Source organism: Notechis scutatus, chromosome 1, assembly GCF_049901735.1.
Source record: "Notechis scutatus isolate UNSWTSFEM ecotype Mainland chromosome 1, rNotScu1.2, whole genome shotgun sequence".
Taxonomy (NCBI): domain Eukaryota; kingdom Metazoa; phylum Chordata; class Lepidosauria; order Squamata; family Elapidae; genus Notechis; species Notechis scutatus.
In genome coordinates, this window is record NC_142009.1 from 224,282,309 (window position 1) to 224,299,224 (window position 16,916).

Consider the following 16,916-nt stretch of genomic DNA (forward strand, 5'->3'; position numbering starts at 1 on the left):
CTGCTGCTGTGCAGGGTGGGAGCCAGCAGAAAACTCTGCCACCTTAACCCAAAGCTGCTTTTTCAAGAGGCAACTGGACTTTCTGGATTTCCTTTGAAGACGTTTTTCTTCCCCATCCAAGAAACTTCTTCATGAGCTGAAGAAGCTTCTTAGATGGGGAAGCAAAATGTCTTCAAAGGAAATCCAGAAAGTCCAGTTGCCTCTTGGGGGGGGGGGGAGCAGCTTTGGGACAACCATGAGCTGGATGACTGAGAATTTCCATAGACACCTGCCACCAAAGAAGTGCTGATCAAATTTCCACTCACTATCTGCTGAACAGTGGAAAAGACTAAAGAGTTTTGTCTGAGTGAGAAGTGGGAGGAAGAAGAGGGGGAAACAGGAAAAGCCTTTTTGGGTGCCAGTAACTGGTCTTCGGCTGTGGGTGCTGCAATCTGACTACTCTGGGAACAAAGAACTGGCAACAGGGGTTTTTTCTTCCCATTTCTCTCTTTCCCTCTGAAGGGAAGAGAAATTCAGGAAGAGCCAATTTCCCCCAGCAGGAGGGAAAAGGTGGGGTGGATCCAGCTTGGCAGCCAGAAGCCTCTCAGTGAAGTTGCCCACCCCACCCACTCACCTGCAGCTTGGATGCTGGAGGACCTAAGCCACAGAGTGAGAAATATATAGGAAAACATCAAGAAGTAATTTTCCACCATGAATCGCAAGGGAAGGTGGGAGAAGTAATGTCTCCTTGCTGCCAGTTTCCTGATCCTCTGGACACTGGAGAACTGACAGGTGGCTTGATTTCAGCCTTGCTCCCTTCTGTAGGGGGAAGTGGGTCTTTTGGGGCCTAGAGAATTGGCACCTCAAAAACCAGATTTCCATCCTTGCCTCCTGCTTTACTTCCACTCAAGAGAAATGGGGGAGATGGCTTTCTCTAGTCAGAAATGGCCTTGAAATCAGTGACCAGGAATCAGGAATCAATAGGAGCAAGGCAGTCCCCTTCTTCCCAAATTTACCTCAGAAGGATTCGCCGCAATGCAGCTTGTGCCAGCAGAAGTTGAAAAACAACTAGAAGTAGAACAAGGAAAGATGGGGTGAGGTTGCCATACTTGTGGAGCAAGGACGGATGTTGTGCATTCATGTCCTCAGGAAATGGTTAGCAGAGAGATGAGTAGATTGACACTGACGATTAGGGAGCAAGAAGAAAAAGAATATTATAAAATATGGGATTTATTTTATCAATGGTTGGATATAAAATAGGAAAATGAAATATATTATAATATAAATAAAATACAATAGTAGATACAATATAATGGTAATGATATGTTACAATTGATTATTATGGAAGGAATTATAAGTTAGAATTTGTAAAACTTAAGATTGTCTCAAAAAGGACAATGTGCACATGCAACTAAAGTCTAATGATGATGTAATGATAACATAACATGACATGGAAAGTTGATTATATGAATATAAATTTAAATCTAAGAGGGAAAGACTATAGATATTATGCACAAGAAATATGTACCAACCGACGTACTGTACAAGTGAAAGAAGGTTTTATTTGTTGTTTTGTGTTTATGTTTATGTTTGTTGTCAAAAAATAAAAAAAGTTTTACAAAAAAAGAAAGGAAATGGTTAGCAGAGTGTTTTGCACTGGGGCAAGCTGGCAAACTCTTAGTGATGGCAATTGGGGTGAACCCAATGAGGCGAACCCATAACTGATGGCCGTTGGGGTCAACAGCTGTAATTTAAGCAAAGCTTTTTTTTGTCACATTTCAATATTGTATAGATTTCTTTATATGTGTGTGTGTGTGTGTGTGTGTGTGTGTGTGTTTAATTTTTTTTAACTTGGACATATCATCTTCCACTAAACAGTGTGTCATCTGGGTGCAAATGTCTCCATACTATTACAATCAAAATTTACAATACTCATTATATTGATAGTAATTCTCTAATCTTACAACATTAATAATCAACATTATAATTCTATTCATTTCTCCCTCTTAACATATCTTCTAATGAAAATATAATATTAGGTATGGTAATCTTAACAATCATATATAATAACCATCATATTGTTTACATCTCTATCTTAACATATATTCTTTATTTCACTAATCTCCATTTTTCTCACTTCTATTTTTATTCTCCAACCATCCATAAAGCAGCCCCCATGTCATATAAGATTCAGTTTGTTCTTTCTCCTTTATAGCAAGTGTTAATCTGTTCATTTCTGCAAGGTTTCAATACATTTATAGCAGGCAAGATCCCCTTTTGGCTGGAGAGTGGTGTGTGGGGAGATGTGATCTGCAGATGAGGACAGAGAATGGTTACAAGGATTCTTGTGACTATTAAAAGCATCAAGAACCAAGCAGAAGACTCTTGCTTAATCTCTCCCATTGTTCTGATTGTTCTCTCCACTTCTAGCCAGCGGTGCTTTTCCAGTGTTCTGTTCTGAGCCGATTCTTCCATGAGGGCATGTGTATGATTCAACAGGCTATCCATTTCTGCATTTAAAAAAAAAACTGAAACAGGTTCAAAAGAGTCAGTCCTCTTATGAAATACTCATCTTTTCTGCTTCTTAGCCAACTAGCAAATTGCTTATTCTTTTAAAGCACCAATTTGATCTCTGAGAAATGCTCTGTCACTAGCAATGGCCACTATGATAGAATAACCCTTGCATAACTCTCTACATTCCAAATATAGTCAAATAATTCAACATTTTGCTTTTTAAAAAAAGAATGTATATTTTTTGCAATAATTTAAATTGACCACTAGGTTGCAATCTTTTTTTCAAAATAGTTGCCATTCAGTTAGAGATTAACTGTGTTTGAAATTGCTGTTCCTTCTACTGGCCTTCAACTATTTATTTATTTTCTCTTTATTTGATTTGTCAATCACTTACAAGATAATAGGTATAAGTATAAACATGAGTAAGAATACAGGAAATAGGTATGAATAAATGGGGACAATAGGGCAGCGACGGCAGGCATGATTGTGCACTTATGCACACCCCTTACAGACCTCTTAGGAATAGGGTGAGGTCAATAGTGGATAATTTAAGGTTAAAGGATAGTTTAAGGTTAAATTAAACTACTCACTCATAATTGTGATTTTTTTTTTAAATGCCCAGGCAGCATCATTTTTCTGTTTGGCACCCGTGATGCTGCTTTTATCTCAACCCCAGTCCATATCTGAGACTAGCTTAAGTAGTTCTTAGCTGTATCTATGACTTAAACAAATGTTTTTCTTCTTATTCTGACACCATCCTAGAGATGGCCTCACGTTATGCAAAAGAGGTTAAACTTGGATTTTTTTTCAGATGACTAAGGGAGGGGGATTTTTGATAAGTATAGCAGGACTACAAATGACTGATAGTAGCTTGACCTTTATAAAACTCTCTCTTTTTATTTCCTGCAGGGTTTTTTGCAACTGCGCTGGTCTCGCTTTGCCCGTGTGGTCTTCACTCGTTCCTTTGCCATTCTTCCCACTGTCTTTGTTGCTGCCTTCAGGAACGTAGGAGACTTAACAGGCCTCAACGACCTCCTAAATGTACTCCAGAGCATCCTGGTGAGTTATTAATCCAGTAACAGCCCTCTCCCGAGATACAGAATAGAAATAGAAATAGAAATAGAAATAGAAATAGAAATAGAAATAGAAATAGAAATAGAAATAGAATAATAGAGAATAGAATAGAATAGAATAGAATAGAATAGAATAGAATAGAATAGAATTCTTTATTGGCCAAGTGTGATTGGACACATAAGGAATTTTGTCGGTGTAAATACTCTCAGTGTACATAAAAGAAAAGATACATTCGTCAAGAGTCAAGAATCATAAAGTACAACGCTTAATGATAGTCATAGGGTACAATAAGCAATCAAATCATACTAGGAAACAGTCAATATAGATCGTAAGGATACAAGCAACAAGGTTACAGTCATACAGTCACAAGTGGGAGGGGATATAATAAGGAGTGATGAGAAGATTAACAGTAGTAGTAGTGCAGACTTTGTAATAGTTGAACAGTGTTGAGGGAATTATTTGTTTAGCAGAGTGATGGCATTCGGGGAAAAATTGTTCTTGTGTCTAGTTGTTCTGGTGTGCAGTGCTCTATAGCATCGCTTTGAGTGCAGGAGTTGAAACAGTTTATGTCCAGGATGTGAGGGGTCTGTAAATATTTTCACAGCCCTCTTTTTGACTGGTGCAGTATACAGGTCCTCAAGTGAAGGTAGCAATTTTTTTTCCTGCAGTCCTAATCATCCTCTGAAGTCTGTGTCTGTCCTGTCGGGTTGCAGAACCAAAACAGACAGTTATAGAGGTGCAGATGACAGACTCAATAATTCCTCTGTAGAACAGTATCAGCAGCTCCTTGGGCAGCTCCTTACAGCCCAGACAGTCCTTGACTGGCGACCCTCCATTTAGCAAGAGTCGGAATTTACAGTGGCACTGAACAAAGCGATTTAGGACTGATCCTTGCACTTATGACCATTGCAGCATTTTCAGAGACACATGAAAAAAATTCAGGTACTTGGCTGCAGCATCCCCAGGGGTCATGCAATCACCATTTGTGACTTTCAGCTTCCAACAAGCAAAGTAAATGGGAAGAAGCCGGATTTGCTTAAGGACCATACGATTCATTGAACAATTGCAGTGATTTGCTTGGCAACCGTAGCAGAAAAGGCTGTAACATTGGGTGCGATTCACTTAACAACCAGCGTGCTTAGCCATGAAAATTTCTGGGCCCCATTGTGGTTGTAAGTCAAGGACTACCTGATCCCATGACCCTTAGGACATTGCAACCATCATAAATGGGAGTCAGCTGTCAAGCATCCAAATGTAAATCATGAGACCATGGGGATGCTGCAACGGTCATAAGTCTGAAAAATGGTCATTAAGTCACTGTTTTCAGTGTCGTTGAAACTTCAAATGGTCATTAAGTGAATTGTGAGTTGAGGACTACCTCTATAAACATTGCTGATCTGTTTGCAATAAACTACATATGCCCCCACAAAAAATAGCGTCAACAATCTGTATCTGATAGGGACATGAAAGAAAATATTTCAAAAAAGATTATTCTAAAGCAGGGGTCTCCAACCTTGGCAACTTTAAGACTTATGGACTTCAACTCCCAGAATTCCTCAGCCAGTTTTGCTGGCTGAGGAATTCTGGGTGTTGAAGTCCACAAGTCTTAAAGTTGCCAAAGAGACCCCTGTTCTAAAGTGCTGTGACAGGATAAGGGCGTCCCACAATCACCATTCAATTCAGTTGTAATTGAATTACAGTTCCCAGCATTCCATTCCATTGGCATGCAGACCAGGGCTGCTGGAAGATGGTCCAACACCTGGAAAGCACCACACTTTTCCCTCCTGAATATAAAGCAAAAATGTCCCGTCACACCCCACACACACACCCTGATATTCTGCAGGTCAAGGCTAGAGCACAAGTTACAGAAGGGGTTTTTTGATTAAACTTCAGGAATAACTTAGTGGTGGTGAGTGCAGTTGGACAGTAAAAACACAAGTCAGAGCTTTTCAGGCTGAAGCCTGGCACTTATCTGCTAGCTTTGGATATTTTTCATCAGACAAGCAATGGACTACAAACCAGCATCATGATTATATATGGTCCTATACAGGGGTGGGATTCAAATTTTTAACAACCGGTTATGTGGGCATGGCTTAGTTGGTGGGCATGGCTTGGTGGTCATATTATTGGCTGGGTGTGGCCAACTCAATATCACTCACATTGAAGCACGCATCTCCTCGCCTGGCCTCTCATGACTGTGGGGATGCTGCAACAGTCGTAAGTGTGAAAAATGGTCATAAGTCACTTTTTTCAGTGCCATTGTAACTTTGAATGGTCACTCCACACAAGCAAAGTACCAGCAGAGGGGGGAAACCTCCACAGAAGTTCCAGAGACAGGAAGTCTAGTCCTGCCAAGAATGTAATAAGGGTTAACGTAGAGGCAGTTTCTGCAAGCAACACCAGAATGTTTCCTTCCTGCCTTCCTTACAGGACTAGGCCAGTAATTTCTTCTAACAACCGGTTCTCCGAACTGCTTAGAATGCTAACAACCGGTTCTAGCGAATAGGTGCGAACTGGTAGAATCTCACCCCTGGTCCTATAAGAATTGTATATAATCTAAATGTCTTTTAGATTAAATCCAACATTAATGTTGATTAGGAATTATAGAAGCTGTTCTAAAATATCTGGAAAGCACAACACTGTCTACTGTTGCTATGACGTAATGCTAATTTGCTAAAGATCCTCTGAGACCAGCAAGAAACTATGGTATCATGAGTCTGTGAACAGTGGGAAGTGATGCAGAATGTGGCAGTTCAGGCAGTTCTTGGGGCTCCTAAGTGGCCCATGTTACACTGCAGTTCCACAAACTGCATGGCTGCAACTTTGCTTCTGGATAACCGAGGTGTTGGTTATCCACAACCCTTCTGAGGAACCGTGATGCCAGTGATGGGATTAAATTTTTTTTACTACCGGTTCTGTGGGTGTGGCTTTGTGGGCATGGCAGGGGAAGGATAGTGTAAAATCTCCAGTCAGAGGTGGTATTTGCTGGTTCTCCAAACTACTCAAAATTTCCACTACCGGTTCTCCAGAACCACTCAGAATCTGCTGAATACCACCTCTGGAACCATCTTACTGTAAAGGAACTGGCCTGCCTGACCCAAGCCAGCAAAAGGGGCATGGTGCAGACTCCAACAATCAAGGAATTTCAGCTGGTGGGATCCAAGAAGACAGTTTTCTGTCCTATGGCTCCTCCCCACCCCCAAAGTGAGATCCGCACCCACCCTTCTGACCCACCCTTCTGCAAGCACCTGGGTTCTTCCAGTTAACCTTTGGGGGTGCATCATGCTGGAGGTGACTGGCAGTTTAAGACAAGCCCCCCCTCTTCTCACCCCACTGTGTGCATCCTGATCCTTTCCCCTCCATCTTTTTAATTGTAAATTATTGCTAGTATTAAGACGATTTATTATGTGCATGTTTTATTGGCCTTTAATGTTTATAAAAAAGTGGGGGGGGACACAGTAGCTCAGTGGCTAAGACGCTGAGCTTCTCAACCAGAAAGGTCGGCAGTTCGGCAGTTCGAATCCCTAGCATTGTGTAACGGAGTGAGCTCCCGTTACTTATCCCAGCTTCTGCCAACCTAGCAGTTCAAAAGCATGTAACAATGCAAGTAGAAAAACAGGGACCATTTTGGTGGGAAGGTAACAGCGTCCTGTGTACCTTTGGCATTTAGCCACATGACCACGGAGACATCTTTCGACAGCGCTGGCTCTTCAGCTTTATAACGGAGATGAGCACCGCCCCCCAGAGCCAGAAACGACCAGCACGTATGTGCAAGGGGAACCTTTACCTTTACCTTAATGTTTGTAAACCACCAGAATTCCTGTAGGAGAGATGGGTGGCAAAAAGATCCAATAAATAAATAATCAATGGTCAGTAGCCCTTAGAAAATATGTTGTTTGTTCGCCCACGTAGTTCCATAAAAAATTCTGAGAAGGGATACAGAAAGAAAACATAGTGCACATTTTGAAACCTGCCTTCATGCTCAACCTGTTTTTCTACCTAATTCTAGCTACCTTTTGCTGTCATACCTGTTCTCACTTTCACCAGCATGGAACCTCTCATGAAGGATTTTGTCAACGGGATGTAAGTAGCTCAGCTGGGATGGGGACTCCTTGGTGGTTCTGAGAACCATTTCTATCTTAAACTTGTACTGTTGAACCTGCCACAGAACCACAGTGCCCAGATCTCCATCTTTATTTCAAAGTTGAATTTAGTCAGGCTTGCTTGTTCTTCCATATAAACAACTTTTTCATTAGGTGGTTCTATAAATAGAAGATGCTCAGGAGGTGTTCCTGTCATGTCAAGCTTAACCCCTGGGGACTATGTGGATAGGTCCATCCTTTTTTGGCAATAAGAAATCACAGTACACAGAGGCATTAGTTATGCTGATTATAGTATTTAGAGGATTGTGTGGTTTCCTTTTCTATAAAGACAAAAATGAAAGAAATCAAGGTAGGAAGTGTTCTAAGAAGAGGGAAAGTCTTCTACTCGCCACAGAGATTAATCATTTTCACTCTAGGTGATTTGGCAGATGTAGCTCCGAAAACGTGGTTGAGATGGAACTGCTTCAATAACCCGGATCCATGTATTTTCTCTCCTCTTGTTTTCTTAGCATTGGAAAATTTCTAATGATCCTGATCACTGGATTAATCTGTGCAATCAATTTATACTTTGTGGTGACCAGCATCATAACCTTGAACTATCTGGCCTACTACATTGCCATATCATTCGTGCTCCTCGCTTACGCGGCCTTCGTCTGCTACCTGGTAGGACGCTTGTATGCAAATCGGGCATCATCCATATCGGTGGTTTATCCCCAAATTGGATTTAACAGTTCTAGGGATTACCTATTCAAACAGATAAGATTGTGGAATCTAGTGCATTAAGCTGTTCCTAATGCAAAATCTCTAGAGTGGCAGCTGAATTTCAAAGCTTGACACAGAGAAGATAATCAGTGACCTGAGTCGTAGTGATGAAATAGCTGATGCCTGTTTATCCTGACTATTCAGTCAGCTCAGCTCTTTCTCTTCCCCCATTCCTTATCATAACTAAAATTGGTGTTATATAAAGATAAGTGTTTATGAAGCAATAGAATGACATTTCTGGAGAGGACACAGAAATGGGCTGAAATTGTATAACTTGCTAAGCTATACATAAATGTGGTTTGACTTTAGCACAGCATGTTATGCCAAATTCAATAGGCCACTTTTAAGCAAATCACAGCTTAGCACAACTTCTGGAACTGATCTAATGGTCCCAGGGACACGATATCCCCTTAAATAAGTACCTTGTGGGGGGAAAATGAACTCAAGCCTATCTCTTGGGCGAAGATGTTAGCTGAGAATTCTGAGAATGGTCACTCCAATGTATCTGAAGGGCAAAAGCTTGAAGACAAACTTAAGAATATAAGAGAATTGTGTCGTGTCCGTCGAGAAAGGAAGCTCGGAGACAGTGACTTGGTTTCAGCTCTTTATTGGCTCCTGAATACAGCTTAGCTTGAAGGGAAAAACTGCGGCTTTTATTCTCGAGCCGCGGCGGTCGCGGCCACGACACCGCTGAATCTCCCGCGATTAGTTTCCACCAATCGCGGGGATTCGCAGCGACCAATCAGTGCGGCTCGCTCGACCAATCCGGTCGCCGCGCGCTTAACCAATCGCGACGCGGGCTACGAGTATGTTAATTGACTTGTACAGAACACCCCTCCCCTCTTGGTTCGGTCCACGTAACGTAGTCCCGTAGGTAGGCGGGCTTCAGTACTTGTCTACTTGACTTGCGCAGCTTAGTTGTTGTTTGGTTCCCGGCCGGTTCGGTCGGGACTTCTGTTTCTCTTGGCCCTGTCGATGGAACCCCTGGAAGGTGTCGCTGGGCCTCTTGTTGCAGCTCCTCCTGGTCTACCCGGGTTGGTCGAGCTGGCGACTTTCTCGCCGCTCCTGCCTGGTCTTTCCGGGCTGGTTGAGCTGGCCTGGCTGTTCCTTCCTGGTGAGACTTCGGGCTGGCTGTTGACTGGTGAGTATTGCTGGTTATTTCCTATTTGATCCTCTGTGTCTTCCCTCCCCTCTTGGTTTGTGTTATCGGTGTCGCCTGTGTTTGGTTGCGTGTCGGTTGTGTTTTTGTTCTTGATCTTATTTGATCGATGTGGCGTTTCCATGTTTGTCCGTCGGTTGTCTGTAGCCGGTAGGAGTGGGGTCCTGTCAGTTGGTTATAGTTGCCGGTACCCATAGTGGGTCTCCGGTAAGGTTTTTTGCATAGACTGCGTCGCCTGGTGCAAAAACCCGGTGCTTGCTAGATGAGTCCGGGGTTTTTCCGGGTTGTATGTGGGGTGTAGTCTGTCGAGTGGTGACCTTAGTTTTCTCCCCATTAGTAATTCTGCCGGGCTTTTGTTAGTCGTTGTGTTAGGGTGATATGTTGTATTAGGAGCATTTTATTTATTTTTTCTTGTATGTCCCCGTGTTCGATCTTTTGGAGGGTTCTTTTTGTAAATTGAACCATCCGTTTCGCCCTACCATTGGCCGCCGGATGCGCCGTCGCTGTCAGTGCGTGTCGTATGCCTCGTTCCGCTAGGAATCTTTCGAATTCCAGCGAGGTGAACTGGGGTCCGTTGTCTGACACGATGACATCCGGGAGACCGTGGGTTGCGAAGAGTTTGTTTAAGACCTTGGTTACTGCATCTGTTGTGGTGGTCTTCATGTTGCTTACCTCCAGCCAGTTGGAGTAAGCATCCACCGTGATGAGGAATGTGTTCCCTTTTGTGGGCCCGGCAAAGTCTATATGGAGTCTCGACCATGGTCCCCTGGGCGTTCCCATTCTAAAATTGGTGCTGCGGGGGATTTGGTCTGGTTTCTTGGCAGCGAGCACTTGGCTACCCAGGCCTCGATCTCCTTGTCCATACCTGGCCACCAAGCATAGCTTCTGGCTAAAGCTTTAGTCCTCACAATCCCGGGTGCCCTTCGTGTAATAATTGTAATACCTTCCCTTGCAGTTTTTCGGTATGACCACCCTGTCCCCCATAACAAACAACCTTTCTGTAGTGACAGTTCTGTTTGCTTTCGAATGTCCTGAATGCATCAAGGTCTTTGGTATTCTTGAATGCGGTGTCCTCCCGTTTCCCCAGGTCCATTTGGCCGTCCTGTCCAGGAGCCTATGCAAAGGCTCCGCCATGTCGCTTTTGGGGCAAGAACACATTGTAAAAATTTAGCAGTCCCAGAAATGCCTGCAGCTCTGTTTTGTTCTTGGGTGTGGGGGCTTCCTTTATGGCTTTGACCTTGCTTCCGGTTGGGTGGATGCCATGTCGGTCTAGGAGGTACCCCAGAAACTCGACTTGCTCTGTGTATAGCTGGCATTTCTCTTTCTTCACCTTTAGCCGGCCCCTTTGAATTTTTCTAGCACCTCCCTTAGGCGACCCTCTAGTTCCTCCTGGTTGGCTGCTGACACCAATACATCGTCAAAATAGGGAACCACCCCTTGATTCCTCGCAGCAGTCTCTCCATGAGGCTCTGGAAGATTCCTGGGGCTACGCTGACTCCAAACTGGAGTCGGTTACAACGAAACGCTCCCGGTGGGTGACTATTGTTTGCGCCTCGGCGGTTTCTTCATCGACCGGCAGTTGCTGATAGGCTTGCGCCAGGTCGAGCCGCAAAGACCTTGCCCCCCAGCGAGTGTAATAGGTGTTGCACTACTGGGACGGGGTAGGCGCTTTGTTGCAGGGCGCAATTGAGGGTGGCCTTATAGTCCCCGCAGATCCTTACTGACCCATCTGGTTTGACTGGGGTGACTATAGGGTCTCCCACCGGGCGTGGTCGATTGGCTGCAAAACCCCCTGTTTGACGAGTTTGTCAATCTGCTCGTCTATTTTCTTCCGGAGTGCAAAAGGCACCCGTCTGGGTTTTAGGCGTATGGGGGCGACATTTGGGTCTAGGCTAAAAGAGATAGGGGGCCCTTTGTACTTGCCTGGGTGCCGTCGAATACTTCTTGGAAGTCCTCGCCAGCTGCTGCTCCCAGTCGGCCTCTGTGGTGTGGTTTACTCCGTGACCTCGATCCCAGTGGCGCGAACCATTGGAGTCCTAAAAGGCTGGGTCGGTTCCGGTCCACGATAGTCAGGGGAAGTTTCGCGGTGCGGTTTTTGAAAGTCACCACGAACTGTCCGGTCCCAATGACGGGATGCGGTTCCCCTGATAGTCCTTGATGATCAGTTTCTGGTTCTCCAGTCCTCTTTTCTGGATGTTTGGCACCAGGCGCTTGAGTTCTTTCCAGGCGACCATGGAGAGGTAGGATCCGGAGTCTACCTCCATCCGGCATGGTTCGCCTCGATGCTCACCTCCACGAGACCTTCCGGGCATCCGTGGTTTCGGCATGGCCGATGGTGACCGTCTGGTGGGTTTCTTCTCTCTGTCGGCCTTCCCGCTCCGTCGTCCTCGGTTGTCTCGGTTCCAGCGATAGTCGGCTTGGCGATCTCTGATTCTCGGGGGTGTCGTCTCGTCCCGGTTGCTTGGTTCTCGCCGGCGGGGCTGTGTGTCTTTTGAGTCGGCAGACTCGGGCGATGTGGCCCTTCTTGTTGCACTGCCGGCAGATCGCGTCGATAAACGGCACTCGGATCGAAAGTGGGTTCCCCGCACCCGGCGCACTGGTTCCCGACTTACGACCCCGTCGATCTCGCCGGTCCCGTCCTGTTTGTAGTCGGTGGACGTCTTCCTCCTCGTCCATGGTATCGGAGGCGGAGTCCAGGTCCCGTGGTGTGTGGTGGTTTCGTTGGCTTGTCTCGGGGTTTCAGTGTGGTCCCGTTGTCTGCCCTCCGAAGTCTGGCTGCTGACTTCCGGGTGGCTTGGCTGCGGAAGCTTCGGCCAGGCGTCCCGAGGTCGATGTTGCCTTTCGCCATCAGTCGACTTTTAGTGCCTGATCCCTGAGGCCTAGGACCACGCGGTCTCGGAGGACATCGTCCAGGTCCCTGAACTCGCACATCCCCCTAGGTCTCGCAAGGCGGCTATAAAGTCGCTAATGCTCTCGTCTTGCCGCTGGTTTCGCCCGATAGAACTCATCCCGCCGGATGAGAATGGGCACAGCGGGGCGTAGTGGTTCCGAAGGAGTGGCTCGAGATCGGCCCAGTCCATCGCCTTCACGTCCTCTGGCTTCGCGAGGGCTTTGGCCATCTTAAACACTGCGGGCCCGCAGTGTGAGGAAGAACGACCCTTTTCTTCTGCCCGTTCGCATCCTTCAAATTGCTGCTTTGAGGAACATCAGGAATCTATCCGTGTCGATTCCAGTCCTCGGTAGCGGGGTTGAAGGGTGCTGGTGGGAGTCATGCTGGCCATCTCGTCGGTCCTTTGTCTTCCTCGGGACACGTGCTCGGTGGTTATTCTTTGGATCCCATCCTCGTCGCCAGTGTCGTGTCCGTCGAGAAAGGAAGCTCGGAGACAGTGACTTGGTTTCAGCTCTTTATTGGCTCCTGAATACAGCTTAGCTTGAAGGGAAAAAACTGCGGCTTTTTATTCTCGAGCCGCGGCGGTCGCGGCCAATGACACCGCTTGAATCTCCGCGATTAGTTTCCACCAATCGCGGGGGATTCGCAGTGACCAATCAGTGCGGCTCGCTCGACCAATCCGGTCGTCGCGCGCCTTAACCAATCGCGACGCGGGGCTACGAGTATGTTAATTGACTTGTACAGAACAAATTGTTATGGGGGAAAATGGGCTAGTCACACAGGGACATTATTCCAGGCAGATGGAGAACATAAGGAAGGTTCTTAGGCTTGACGGTCAAAACCAAGGGTCTCCAAACTTAGCCACTTTAAGACTTGTGGACTTCAACTCCCAGAATTCCCCAGCCAGCATGGCTGGCTTGGGAATTCTGGGAGTTGAAGTCCACATGTCTTAAAGTGGCCAGGTTTGAAGACCTCTGGTCAAAACTCTCCCTCATTTATTTATTTAATATTCATATATGGCCACCTGTCTCATATACATGACTATACCGTAAAAATACAAGCAACTTGTTCTTGGATTTTGTCATCTCTCTCACCATTCTAGATTTGGACCTGTCTCATTTCACATGGAGCTGCCTTCCTGGCTCGTGGGCCCCATACTCGGTTCAGTTATGGACTGCAGTGATAATACATCCCACTCATCACCACTGGAAGCTGATGAATCATCACTATGTCTCCCCAACAAAACAGGAAGCAGCTGCTCTTGGGGAACTGCCAGGAAGCAAAGGTGTCAGAAGCAGAGTTTCTGTTGGCAAAGGATGGACTCAGCATCAGTAATGATCACTCAGCACAGTGCCTGCTTTGCAGGCCAAAAGTTCCAGGGACAATTTCTGGCATTCCTAAAGAACCTTCAGACTTGGAATGGCTGTGGTGTAACTTCCAGAGACGTTTCAAGACTTGATGCACTCTTGTTTTTGTTTGTTTTTTTAAATTCTGACAACACGTAGCAAGTTAGGGGGGAAAACAGTGTAAAGAAAGAACTATAAAGTATTCTAGATACTCATGATCAAATGTACACACCTTCTACCAGCTTCAGACCCAGATCAGCTTTGGGTGGAACATCAAGACATCCATTTTAATAGTGGTTGGGGAGCAGTCCTTTTTGTGGGGGAGGTGAGTTTAGGAGCTTAAGGAATGGGGGTAAAGACATGAATGTTTGATTCCACCATTGGTGAGGCCACAAAGGAATGCTGGAAGAATGCACACATCCCTTTGTTTCTACTTCTACACCATTGCTTTAGACTTTCTCCTTCCAGTTGCCTACTCTGGCCTGTGACTCTCTGTGGGAAATCCATCAAAGTAAGATGCACCTAATATTTATGCTGCAGAATCTGGCAGCTATTCCTTCTTTGCACCCGTTTTAATCTAAAGCCTACTATCAGAGCCTATAAGACAACTCCACAAGCCCACACTCTGGTCAAGGATCCACTGTAGATCAACCATCTCGTCTCACTTTCTCCATGCTATTGCTGCTTGACTTCTGCCCTCAGGATGAACATAGTAATGGGAATGACAGATGGAGTAATGAATCATGTTAATTAGAACAGGTGGGGGGGGGTTGATTCAGTGTGTGAATTCACACATTATGTCAAGCCATGACTTATTTAACTACGGTTTATTGAGTAATATGACATGTTTGTTATATATATAACATGATATAGGATTTGCAAATGTTGTGTTTACACAGTACACCAAACCAAAGCAAAACAACCACTGTATGGTTTAGTGTAAGGGATTGAAGAAGGTATCGGATTCTCAAAGCCTATGACAAATGCAATTAACATAATTTGGATTGCAAAGTTTCTTCCCCATTTTAAGACACTTCAGTTCTAGCAGTTCCTTTTCAGATCAGTGTCTTAGTTTAAGCTCTGATGCGGCCATGGCACTAAAACATAGAGGTAGTCCCAGTGGTGGGATTCAAAAGTTCCCACCACCAGTTCTGTGGGCGTGGCTTTGTGGGCGTGGCTGCAGGGGTGGGATCGTGTGACTTGCGCAACTCGCATGACTCATGTGACCATGCACACGCCAAACACGATCCTCTCTCTGTCTCACCAAGGAGAACAATTGCAAGAACACAGGAGTTCTAGAGGGCAAATCTTTTGTTGCTTTGGAGCAGAGGTCTCCAAACTTGGCAACTTTAAGATTTGTGGACTTTGACTTGTGGAGTTGAAGTTCACAAGTCTTAAATCTGGCTGGAGAATTCTGGGAGTCCACAAGTCTTAAAGTTGCTAAGTTTGGGGACCCCTGCTTTGGAGGAACAGACCTCAAAACTGGCAGCCTCAACATGCTGACATTTGCTTGCATTCTCGCCAGATTTGAAGTCCGTTCCTCCAGCACACAAGAGGATTTCTCCTCCCTGCAGGTCATTATCTACTTGTAGATGGAGTGATTCAGAAGGCATAGAAAACTGGAAAATTAATCCCAGGGGAAAGGACTTCAAATCCATCATCCCTCTACTTGTAAGTTACTTCCCCATTAGCTTTCTGGAGAAGCCACCAAAGAAGATTGTAAATGGCGATCCCATGATCACACTTAATGACCAGTCATACATTTGAACAGCCAAGCGCCCCGAAATGTTATCATGTGACTTTGGAGGTGCCAACAAGATGTTTTAGGGTGGCTGAAAGTGTTTTATAGGCTATAAAGCGTTCTTTCCAAGGCTATCATGATTGAAAATGTTCATTAAATGACCGGTCATTATCTACTTGTAGATGGAGTGATTCAGAAGGCATAGAAAACTGGAAAATAAATATGAGCTTCCTTTTTTGCAAAAGCTGTGTATTCTGTGTATCATGAAGTCCTGTCCTGTAAGAAGTATTGGGCATAAAAAGGATGAAAGCTCCCATATCTTAAATCTGGGTTTGGCAATGAAATGATGTCAAAGCCCCTAGATATCTTCCCAAGAGAGTGGTAGGCTTGCAACATTCTCATCTTCATATATTCCCCCAGTTGGGTTTTGACTCAAAGCAAAGCAAATGAACTGTGGGCCAGCTAGCCCCAAAGTGATCCTTGTGTTTTTTTTAATTACTCTTGGTTTATGCTCAAGAGGACCAGGAGAATGATCAGAGAGAGGATAGGGAGGGGTTCAATAAATTCCAGAGGAGAAACAAAAATGTCTGGAAAATCTGGGATGTAGAAATCAGCAGAGAATGAAGACGATATCCAGCGAAGGAGGAAAAAAATCCACATACTTCTATATACAAACAGAGAGCCTTTATATACAGAGAAAGGCTATCCCAACATTTTGTGGCTGGCCCTGCCCTTCCTGGCTGCCAATCTGTGGTAGCACAGTATTCAGCCAGCTTGTTCAATTTTCCAAATATGTTCAAGATCTCCCAGAATCTGGAGACCTCTGCCCTTGATACAGTAGTTAAATGAAAAGGAGGATTTCCTGCTGCACTTTTTAAACCTGCAGACCCAGCAAAGGCTTTCTTGGTATCTGATTATTTTTAACTAAGAGAATGGTTGTCAGTTTTAACAGTTGTTCCTCTGTCCAAAAAGTGCAGAAATTGATAGGTGCCAGATTTGATATGTGCAGCAGATTATGGTCATCTTATTTTAATTGACTGGCAACCTATAGCAACAGTAGGTTCTGAGTCCTTCTGAAAGCAGTCTCATCTGCAGGCAGGGAAAATTGGCTTATAAACTGACTGTATCTTCTAAACTCAGTTAACTGACTTTTTATTCCATTAAACTGATTAGTTATATCATGGAAATTATTGGGACCATATACACTGATGTTTGGGAGTCATTTGTACCAACCCACCCCTCTATATTGCTTTAAGCTAAAGGATTTTTTTTTCCTCCAGTAAAAAAGATTATCAAGTGATTTCCAAGAATCAGAAGATGTGAACTGTGTGGTATTGATAAGATAGCT

At 44.8% G+C, this 16,916-nt stretch overlaps 1 protein-coding gene across 3 annotated transcripts in view; it reads left to right on the plus strand.

Moving 5' to 3' along the window:
- The window catches only part of SLC11A1 (solute carrier family 11 member 1), a 55,096-nt gene extending 39,284 nt beyond the window's left edge, over nt 1–15,812 (plus strand). For all 3 annotated transcript variants that reach the window (XM_087950376.1, XM_087950375.1, XM_026665531.2), the window contains 4 exons: nt 3,403–3,552; nt 7,577–7,650; nt 8,180–8,333; nt 13,584–15,812. In XM_087950376.1, the coding sequence (XP_087806502.1) occupies nt 3,403–3,552; nt 7,577–7,650; nt 8,180–8,333; nt 13,584–13,664 (459 nt within the window). In that variant the 3' untranslated portion in view covers nt 13,665–15,812. The remainder of the gene's footprint in view (nt 1–3,402; nt 3,553–7,576; nt 7,651–8,179; nt 8,334–13,583) is intronic.
- Nucleotides 15,813–16,916: the final 1,104 nt, after the last annotated feature.